This window comes from Cebus imitator, unplaced genomic scaffold, assembly GCF_001604975.1.
Source record: "Cebus imitator isolate Cc_AM_T3 unplaced genomic scaffold, Cebus_imitator-1.0 Scaffold135, whole genome shotgun sequence".
In the NCBI taxonomy this organism is placed as follows: Eukaryota; Metazoa; Chordata; class Mammalia; order Primates; family Cebidae; genus Cebus; species Cebus imitator.
Genome location: NW_016107450.1, coordinates 953236 through 964352, shown reverse-complemented (window position 1 = coordinate 964352; position 11117 = coordinate 953236). Strand labels below are relative to the sequence as shown.

The 11117-nt window shown below is 39.6% G+C and overlaps 1 protein-coding gene across 2 annotated transcripts in view; it reads left to right on the top strand.

Annotated features, from left to right (window-relative positions):
• Nucleotides 1-11117, top strand: part of CACHD1 (cache domain containing 1) — a 228154-nt gene that overhangs the window by 167598 nt on the left and 49439 nt on the right. For both annotated transcript variants that reach the window (XM_037743111.1, XM_017541535.2), the window contains exons 8-9: nt 2864-3013; nt 8080-8313. In XM_037743111.1, the coding sequence (XP_037599039.1) occupies nt 2864-3013; nt 8080-8313 (384 nt within the window). The remainder of the gene's footprint in view (nt 1-2863; nt 3014-8079; nt 8314-11117) is intronic.

Here is an 11117-nt window from a genome sequence, read left to right as displayed (position 1 = left end):
AGATATGATAAGAATGAAAAATAATTTTTCTTGAGGATAAGGCGGGAATGGAGTCAGGGGCTGGTTGGAGCCAGGAAGGATACTTACAGAGTGTACGTCTTATTGTTGGAACGGAAAGAAAATGTGCTTGGCTACCGAAGGAGGTCAAGGGCTGCAAGCCTTCTGGCTTTCCAAACATGGACCTTTACCCTAGAAACAGGTCTAAATGACAGTGTATTTTATCCAGAATCATAAGGCTAAGTGAGAAAACTTAGCCTAAGTGTGTCCAGGAGTTTTATCACACATGTACTTTTGCCATGAGGAGATGGTTTGTCTCATATCATGGATCGTCCTCATGCTGTATCTATCTATGTCTATATCTGTATCTATATCTAAATCTATCTGTATCTATATTCCCCCCAACTAGGGACTCAAGCAGTTTTTGTATTTTTCAGTCTGAAGTTTAAATGAGCTGTTTAGGGTCCTTATAAAATAATTTACCAAACTGTATGTACAACTTTGAAAAAATATTGACATCTGGTTTGTTGACATCTAATTTACAATAGGAATACTAAAACGTGTGGATTTTCTTTCTTGCATCAGCATTCACTTCCTAATCCCTGATAATAGTGAAATTTAAATGTGCAGTTAATGTTCACTAGAGAATGTTCAAGTATCAAAATTAGTATTAAGTATTAGGAGTAAATAAGAGGAACTTTGAATGCACTTATTTCTTAGAGTCAAATTTTGTTAAACTGAGTTCAGTCATTGATGGCATTTATACAATATAAGTTAACTGTTCAATTCTGTATAATAAAGAATACTTAAATCTAAAATGGAAATTTATAAACTGAAGGAAATTCAAGCTTTGTGTCTTCACCATTAGGATAATTTTTTAAAGACTAACTGTATTCGTTATCTATTGATCTGTAACAAATTATGCCAACACTCTATGTCTTAATACATATTTATTGTCTCATAGTTTCTGTACATCAGGAATCTAGGCACAGCATAGCTGGGTGCCTCTGGCCCAACGAGTTTCTTGAGTTTGTAGTCAACCTATTGATGAGCTGCTGTCATCTCAAAGTTCAACTAGGGAAATAGCTAGTTCCAATCTCATTCACACTTTTGCTGACGGGATATTCAGTTCTGAGGGCCTCTGTTCCATGCCTCTCCATTAGACTGTTTAAAACCTGCCAGCTGGCTTTCTTCAGAGTGAGAAAGCCCACCCCCTGCAGAAGCCACAAGGTTTTTGTAATCTTGTCTTGGTCTTGAGGTCCCATCACCTCTCCTGCATGCTAGTTATTATAAGTGAGTCACTAAATCCAGCCACACTCAAGGGAGGCACCTACCCCAGGAGATTAATGAATATCAGGAGATGGAATCACTAAGGGACCAAGTTTGAGGTTGCCTGCCACAGTCACTACAGAGCAACCTCATCTAAAAAACAGTAACAGAAACCTGAAGGAGTAAGTGTATGACATATTATATATTTATTTCTCAGTAAAAAGACAAATATGTAGGATGTCCTAAAAATATGTAGGATGTCTTGAGGACAAGGCGGGCAGATCACTTGAGGTCAGGAGTTCAAGACCAGCCTGACCAACGGTGAAACCCCGTCTCTACTAAAAATTCAAAAAATTAGCTGGGCATGGTGGTGTGTGCCTGTAGTCCCGGCTACTTGGTAGTCTGAGGCATGAGAATTGCTTTAACCCTGGAGGGGGGTCGTTACAGTAAGCTGAGATTACACCACTGCACTCCAGCCTGGGTGACAAAGCAAGACTCAGTCTTAAAATACAGACACACACACACACACACCCTATATATATGTATGTTAAATCAAAGAATTGCAGATTAGAAAGAGGATGTAAAAGTCCAGCTCTGACTCCCCTCTTTTTATTGTGGTAATTCATCCTCTGGTTATTTATCTCTAATTGTAGGAAATTCTTCACCTTTTATTTTTTCAGTCAGTCCACTTGACAGAAGTTCTACTGGGCCAAAATTAACTCTCAGTTTTTCTACCTCTCAGCCGTATTTGGAGAATAATTTTGATTCTAACTCAAGGATGCTACTTCAATCCAAAGAAACAGTTTTTGTTTTCATTGTGTGTGTGTGTTTTAGTTTCTTTTTTTCTCTTTTGCCCTCTTTTTGTCATCACCTTTTTGCCCATAGTCTTTACTTAAAATAACCAATTATTCTTCACAGCAACACTATTAAGTCAGTCCTGTCATTACTCTCATTTTATAGACAAAGAAAATTAGGTGTAGAGAGGTTGAGAAATTTGCCTCAATTACACAGATACAGCTTATAAGTAGCAGAGCTGGGCTTTGAACACAGGCAACTGGCTTCTAAGTCCATGTTTTACTGCTCTACTGATGAGATTTTTAAATGAAAATGACCTAGAAATATTTAGTATAGGAGCAAATAACATTATATGCCTGAAGAGCCCTGAAAGAATCATCGTTTTAAAGCCTGGTCCTCAAGAAACAAGCATTCATGATGGTGATCCTGCATCATGGAGGAAAGGATAAGTCACGCTTTGCATCATCTGTTTCAGAAGGCAGGAGAGATTTCCATTTGGATTGGCTTAAATTACTATAACCATGGGTGCCTAAAGGAAATCACCTCCTTTTATCTGGTAAATATATTAGGACCATCTCTTTATCTGATGCTGCATAAATGAGATTTCATTGTCTAGAAAGGGTGGGATGGAAGAAAGGCAGAAGCAGGAGGATGAAAGCCATAACATCAAATAGGAGGGACTAGAAACAGTGAGCTAGGCGGGCCCTCGAGGTGGGAAAGTCCAAGGAAATGGACAGGAAACTGAACTGCTGCCTTTAGCCAGAATCCAAACAGAGCATTCAATTGATGTTTTTTTGTTTAGATACAGACATGGTCATCATTTACCTGTCAGCTGGCATTACATCAAAGGACTCTTCGGAAGAAGATAAAAAGGCAACTCTCCGAGTCATCAATGAAGAAAATAGTTTTCTAAACAACTCCATAATGATTCTCACCTATGCCCTCATGAACGGTAGGTAGTGTTTCGAGATTTTCCTTTCAGATCAAAGATCCCTCTAAGTGTATGCTGCTTTAAAAAGACGAAGAGCAAGAATCATAACAGTGTGCTTGGATGAAGGCTATGGGAAAAGGCAACCAGGCAGCTGTTTCCCTACCTGATAATTAGTATTCAGGGCATGTTAGAAGGTTCCTTTCTCTTCATCTCTCCAGCTAACTGCTTCTTTCCAAACCTCTTCTCCACTTATGTGGTCTTGCAGAGGATTTTATACAGCACCCTGCCCCACACCCCACACACGCACCTTTTTTTTTTCAGTTCTCCTTCATATTCTAGGATTATCTAAGGTTTTAACTTATCTCATTGGTTTAAGCTGCAGGAAGCAAAGCACTAACCTAGATTCTTCTGTACAACCAATCTGTGAATATTACATTTTCCTGCAGAATCACCACCTGAAGCCTCTTCTGCCACTTTCTTCACCTCAGCTTCCTTAGCTGTGAAATGGAGATAAGCATTATCTACTTTGCAGTGTTGTTGTGAGGATTAGCCTTAATGTACAGTAAACACTCATTAAAATGGATTGTGCCGCTGTTAAATGACAGAGTGTAAAAGGGTTTAGTAAATTGGCAAATTCAAGCTACCTCTTCATCTTTTCCCTTCTGCTATTCAACCTGTCCTGTAGTCTGTGTGCAGCACAGTTTTCTAGCCTCTATGCCATATCGTGTCTCTCCAGCTATTAATACATTGCTTTTCTCTCATGACATCAGTCCCCTGCCTTCAGTATTCAAAGCTGCCATCTTCTCTTCTCTTGTGTTTAAGAGGCCATGTCTTGATGGAGCAGCCTTTCCCGCCTACTCCCTGTTGTTTCTCTTGTCAACTGTGAAATTTCCATGCAGAACCATGTAGTTTTAGGGCAGTGGCTCTCATATTCTGATGTGCTAAGGATTACTTGGGGAATGGCTTTAAAATGCAGATTTCTAGGCATTGCTCTCATATTCTTATTTAGACCCTCTTAGAAGGGGTTCAGGAGTCTACGTTTTGGCCAGGGTGATTCTCTTACAAATGTTTTCTAGACCACACTGGAGAGAACACAGGTTCCAATGTCAAGTGGCTGTTAGCTGCTGTTCACATTTACTAGTCATGTGGCTTGTGGTAAGTTACTTAATCTCTTTAGACTGGAGTTTTATCTGTGAAAAGAAAAAATCTACTGCATAGGGTTGTTATAGTAATAAATAAGCAAAATATGATTGTGTTTAAAGTTCTTAACGTAGTACCTGGTAAATAACGGGTCCTCAAAGCCTGTTAAAGGAGTGTATGAAAGCTTATATGGTTTCTTGTCTCAGAGGTAGAGCTCTGCCGTCCAGGGCCAGTTCTCTGTTCAGCCCTCTCTGTTCCCTGGCACCTTGTACCGAATTTTGATAAGCATGTCTCCCATTATACTGTAGTAAGGTGCTCACATACTGTCCTCTCTTTCTTCTCCCTTTACTTCCCACAAGAACGTGAGCTTCTCAGGCATGAACTACATCTTAGTTTTCTTTGCATTCTGAGCGCTTACCACAGGACTGAACATAGCTGGGGTGGGTGAGGATGCCTGGGCACATGCCCATCAGTGTCATCTCTGATCGCCTGTTGTTCTCTTCTCTGTTGTATTGGCTCCTTTCATTCATGAGAGATAGGAAGGGAGGGAGAAAAGGAGGAAGGGAGGAAAATAAAATTTACTGACCACCTACCATGTACAACATAGGGTACTGAGGTTTCAGAGCTGTATTATACAAAGTTTCTGTCTGCAAGGTGTTTATGACCCAGGGAGGAAGATTGGTAGACATGGCAGATGAATGAAATGCAATAGTGGAGGAGTAAGGAGACCCAAAAGGAAGGGATCACTTCTTTTCCATTAGATTTGAAGGTCTGCCCAGGCAGATGCTTCCTCACTTCCTTGCTGTTACCCATTCCTTCACTGGTCTTACACACTTTCTGTGTTCCAGTAATTACATACTTTACAATCTCTAGTTACTTCCATCTCATCATCCTTTTCTCTTCTCTTTCTTCCTTTAATCTAACCAGCCACACATTCTCACTGCCAGTTTTCTCTCTCTTTCTCAGAATGCTATTTCTAAGTGTGCTTCACTCGTGTAGACACGCTTACCTTACTTACAAATAGGAAAGCAGAATGGCTAAGAGAATCTTGGAATAAATAATTTATTGTCAGCTAAACATTAAAACACTTGAGCCAAGCACAGTGGCTCACGCCTGTAATCCCAGCACTTTGGGAGGCTGAGGCAGGTTTATCACCTCAGGTCAGGAGTTCGAGACCAGCCTGGCCAACATGGTGAAACCCCATCTCTCCTAAAATACAGAAATTAGCTGAGTGTGGTGGCACATTCCTGTATTCCCAGCTGCTCAGGAGGCTGAGGCGCAAGAATTGCGTGAACCTGGGAGGCAGAGGTTGCAGTGAGCCAAGATGGCACCACTGCACTCCAGCCTGGGCAATAAAGTGACACTCTGTCTCCACAAATAAATAAATAAATAAAACACTTGAACTCCTGGAGATAGAGAGTAGACTGATGGCTACCAAAGACTCGTAAGGGCACCAGAGAAGTGGAGGGTTTAGGAATGGTTAATGGGTACAAAAATATAGTTAGATAGAATGAGTAAGATCTAGTATTTGGTAATATAACAGGGTGACTATAGTCAACAGTAATTTATTATACATTTAAAAATAACTAATACAATGAAAGTTTCATGTTCCTAATAGTACAAAGAAATGATACATGATCGAAGTGATGAATACTTCAATTACTCTGCTGTGATTATTACACATCGCACACCTGTATCAAAACATTGCATGTACACCGTAAATATATACACCTACTATGTATCCCTAAAAATTAAATTTAAAAAAGAATTTATTGTCAGAATTAGAATGCACACAATTGTGGGAGAAACTGGGAGAAAATTGTGGGAGAAAAACAGAGATGGACATCTCAGAAAGTTTAGTGACCAAGTTGGGGCCTGCTGGGAGGTCTGGAAGGTAGGAACATGGATGACCACTTAGGAGACTTGGTGTAGAAGTCCATGGAAGGTTGTTGAACGGAACACAGAGAATGTAGGACAAACTGAAACATTCTGGCCCCTCAGTATCTGTCTCTCACCACTTCTTACTTTGCCATGCAAATCTCACAATACAGCCCTTCACTTTTTGCACCTTTAACCTAATAGCATGCTGGAAAAGAGGCTCCTGGGAAATGTAGCTTCTAGCATGACCATGTTTATAATAGGCAGGCCAGCATACTTACCAATCTGCTACCCTGTTGACCTTCATGCCACTCCTGCATAACATCTCATGATGGAGTAACACATCATACTCAATCCTTCATAACCTTCCATCCCATGAAACTCTGCTTTGCCTAGTAGATATTCTTGTTTGTCACTTATAGTTTACATTTTGAGAGAGTCAAGCAATACATGACAAAGAAAGAAAATTTATTTATTGCTCGAGTTTTCCTCATTTATTGTTTTACTTCTGTGAGCTTCTCAAGGATATAAGGTCAGCAATCAATCATATCTTTGGTGTTATCTTTTACTCTGGAGTGAAACCCTCACCCGCCATCTCAGCCTTGTGCTGTGCAAAGGGAACAATATCTGATTCTGACTTAATTTGGCCCAGGTATTTTTTCCTTTCCTTTAGCATTGCATGAGTGGAGCAAAAGTCAAGTTTATTTAAATATAATGTGTTTCTTTTAAGAAAGAAATTATAGGCCAAGCATGGTGATTTACGCCTGTAATCCCAGCAGTTTGGGAGGCCAAGGCGGGCAGATCACTTGAAGCCAGTAGTTTGAGACCAACCTGGCCAACATGGTGAAACCCCATTTTTACCAAAAATACAAAAATAGCTGGGCGTGGTGGTATATGCCTGTGATCCCAGCTACTTGGGAGGCTGAGGCGTGAGAATTGCTGGAGTCCGGGAGGCGGAGGTTGCAGTGAGCCAAGATCGTCCACTGCACTCCAGCTGGGTGACAAAGGGAAACTCTGTCTCCAAAAAAATAAGGTGAGGGCAGGAAGAATAAATTAATATTTATTTTATTCTGCCGTGACTTTAGAAGTGGACTCCCAGTGCTGGAAATATGTACACTCTCTATGTAGAGATGCTAAAGACATATGTGGTAGATGAACCATGAAAGCTTCAGATTCTTTTTAATGACTGAATAGTTCATGGTTTGCTATTGAAATCTTCAAGAACATGAGACTTTTAAAAATACAATGGTAGACTCTCAGTAGTGACTGAAGTAATTTTGAATTCATTTGCAATGGTGCCCATATGCGGTTTCTAATCCTTTTGACTATGTTCCAACAGTAGCAAACTAAAAAAAAGTTTATTAAATTTATTTTTGTGCTCTTGATTACAGATGTTGTAGAACAATATGTCCCAGTATGCCTAAATCTTGTACAAAGTTTTCAAAACCCTCTAAATGTAAAAAATATATATATTAAATAATCAAATTCAGTGTTATCCTAACAATATCAAGCATGAAAATGCTTGTAATTAAAATGAGCTTAAAGAAACAGGATTTGGAGGCATCAGTAAATGCAATCCATAATTCTTTCATTTAGTTGCATGAGACTTTTGCAAGTGGCTTTATGGGTGAAGAGGTCAGGAATGAAAGGATAAACCTCTGTCCTTTAAAACTCTTACAGTTTCATCTACTACATTTAATTAAGTGCAGACTTGCAAATTATTACTTTTGCTTTTAAATATTAAATGCAGAAAATTAATTTTCATTTTATAATTAAACTTTTTGGGGAGAACACATTCTTACTGAATTGGACTCCTTTATTTATGCATGTGTTTTCCATCATTGCCCTGTGAAGAATCCCTTTCCCCTTGACTATTTCAGGAAAGACCATGCCTCAGACTTTGTTTCCTCAGCAGGAACTGATATTTGTGTCCAGAGTCCACACCATCTCTGCAAAAACCCCTCTGGTGTTACAAGACCTCATCCATACCTGCATTTGATCTAAATGGCAAGATGTATGGATATAAACAATTTTGCTTTCCATGGTCTTCTCTTGGCTTTCCATTTTAGACGGGGTGACTGGTTTGAAAGAGCTGGCTTTTCTGAGGGATCTAGCTGAACAGAACTCAGGGAAGTACGGTGTGCCAGACCGGACGACCTTGCCTGTGATTAAGGGCAGCATGATGGTGCTGAACCAGTTGAGTAACCTGGAGACCACAGTGGGCAGGTTCTACACAAACCTTCCCAACCGGATGATTGACGAAGCCGTCTTCAGCCTCCCCTTCTCTGATGAGATGGGAGATGGTGAGTTTGAATAAACTTCCTGTTAAAGGAAGGGGAAAAGAATTGGACAGATAGAAATGGATACTTCTTCCTCAGGATCATAGGGATTATTAGCATCCCCCGCTACCCCTGCCCCGCCATCTCTCCTATAGCTCTGTATTATACAGCAGAAATCCCCAGCCCAGGTTCTTCCTTATTACCCTGGCCACAGTAGACTTAATGGATGTATCCTCTGGGGAGGCTTTGTGAGGATTCCTGAATATCCAAAAGTTCATGAATTAGGACTAAAGGTTAGCTTTGTATCATGGCACATGGGAAATGAAGCTCAGAAGTGCTGAGGATTCAGCCTCAGAGACAAGTCAGTGTGCCATCATCACACAAACACAGGCCTGGCATCAGATGGGCTTTCAAATTCTGTTCTTCCACTTGAGGTGTTGTCCTTGCTAAGTTATTTAATGGTATTCATTCTCCATGTGGTCACCTATAAAATGGGATAGTAAATCTTTCAGATTATTAGGGTTAACTAGATAACGTATGTGACCTGTCATTATCTAGTTAATCTAGGATTACTTAGCTATTATAAATAAACGGTAACTCATGACCGTCATACCATCGAGTTATAATTACTGTTTTCATTTTATGTATTAAATGTATTTTACCTTTGTTGTTACCATTGTTACTAACATCAGCGGCATCATCATTCTCATCCCTAAGTTACCTGTAACAGGATGTTGAGTAAAGTACTGAACCCTCTCAGGATTCAATTTCCTGGCCTATAAAATATAATCTGGAAAATATAATAAAAAATACAACATTTCCCTCAAGGCAGTGGCTAAGATTAAATGCAATAATAATAAAACATCTAGAACAATGCCTGGCTAACAGTGTATTTTCAGTAAAACTGCAGTCTTTTTCTTTTTCTCCTCTATGTTTTTACTTATCCTTTTCTGTATATCGTCTTCTCTGTCCTTTCTTGACAGAGAAGAAGATTGAAGAAGTAGCTAATTACTAGGCAGACACACACCGTTGCCATTTGAGATATTATTTTTATGTTTTGTTATCTAGGAACCCTCACAAATATGGATTTAAAAAAAAAAAAAAACGTGTAAAATGTAACAAGCCTCTAGAGAAGGTGTTTTCTAGAAACTAGGTGAATATTATCTTTCTATAAGGAAGAAATAAGCCAACTGCCATTATACCTCAATTTTTATTTTTATTTTTAAAGAGACCAGGCCTCTCTCTCTCTCATCCAGGCTGGAGTGCAGTGGTGTGATCATAGCTCACTGCAGCCTCAACCTCCTGGCCTTAAGCAATTTTTCCACTTGGCCTCCTAAAGTGCTGGGATTACAGATGTGGGCCACCATACCCAAACTCACTTTTTAATCCCTCCGATTACTGGCAGAGCCTACAGGTGTATATAGAATAGAAACTCCCACTTTTAGATAAGGTTATTTCCCTTTTTAGTAAAAATATGAAGTCTTGAATGCAACCTACCTTTGATGCATGTAGCCTACATTACTGAGTGCCAGCCAAGCATTTTGCCAGGCAGTGATGAGTAAGGCTCACCTCCCACCTTCAGTAAGCTTGTAAATCTGATAAGAGAAAGATAAATCAGTAATTCCTGTTAATGCTTTGTGAAAGGGACAAAGGAAGATGTAGAAATCCAGGTTTTCACAAACTCAGAAGATTATATAGCCAAATTCTATTAGCAATAGTGGTATCAGGTAGGGTAGGACTCCCTCCTAAATCCAGAGACCTACACTGAATGCTTTAAACCAAATCACATGCAAAACTTTGGCCACCTGCTGCCTGATATCATCCACATTTTATTCCTTGGGGCCTGTGTTATGAATCCTGTGCAGTGGATTTCAGTGATTGGTTTGCAGATCTATTGAATTCCTCTGCTAAAGTATATCTGTCTTTTCATCTTTGTGTTTTCAGTTCCTAGAATTATTGAGTGACACATCCTCTGACTCCATTACATGAGGCTTGAGTAGGGAAACCCATGTTTACGTGGCTCTAATTCAAAACCTACACAGATTTAAATATCAATTACTGAACATAATTCTTTTTAAAAAGTAAATCTATGTGATTTAGGTTAAAGTAGAGAAAGTGATTGAGGATTTTGTCAGTATAACAAGAGCTTAGCATACTTTATTTGCCATAATGGGATCAAGAGCCTTCTGTCTTAGTTGATAATTGAAAAGTAAGATTGTGTTTCTTTTTTAAGACTTTGTTCTCAACCTGTCCAGAGGAGAACAGAAATTTGAAGCAAGCAGGCATCCCAGGCACAGAGTATTTCTGTTGTATTTTAGTGATCTATGAAAATGGCTTTAATCCTAGACTAAAGCTCAGGGGACTGGTGGGCAGATGGTGACCTCTGTCTTCATGCTAGTCCTCACAGCCTGTTCCTGCTGCTTACCACCTATTTATCCTGGGAGACCTGAGCAAAAACCTTCTCCAAAATGCATTTCTAAAACCTTCTTAAATATCTGTTATTTTTAAACATTTTAAAACAGAGAGATAACATTCTAAATGTGAACTGCTTAAAAATGCCTTTGAAACTGTAATAGAGACCCGTTGCATGACTTTTCAGAAGCTTTTTCAGTGATGTGGCCACTTCTTTTCATCAAGTGATGCATTTAGTTGGCCTATGCAACCATAGCAACTCCATAATACCTCAAGTGGACATCATATGCTATTCTCTGTGTAGAAGCTTATTCTTTTTTTGAGATGGAGTTTCACTCTTGTTACCCAGGCTGGAGTACAATGGCGCGATTTCGGCTCACCGCAGCCTCCGCCTCCTGGGTTCAGGCAATTCTCCT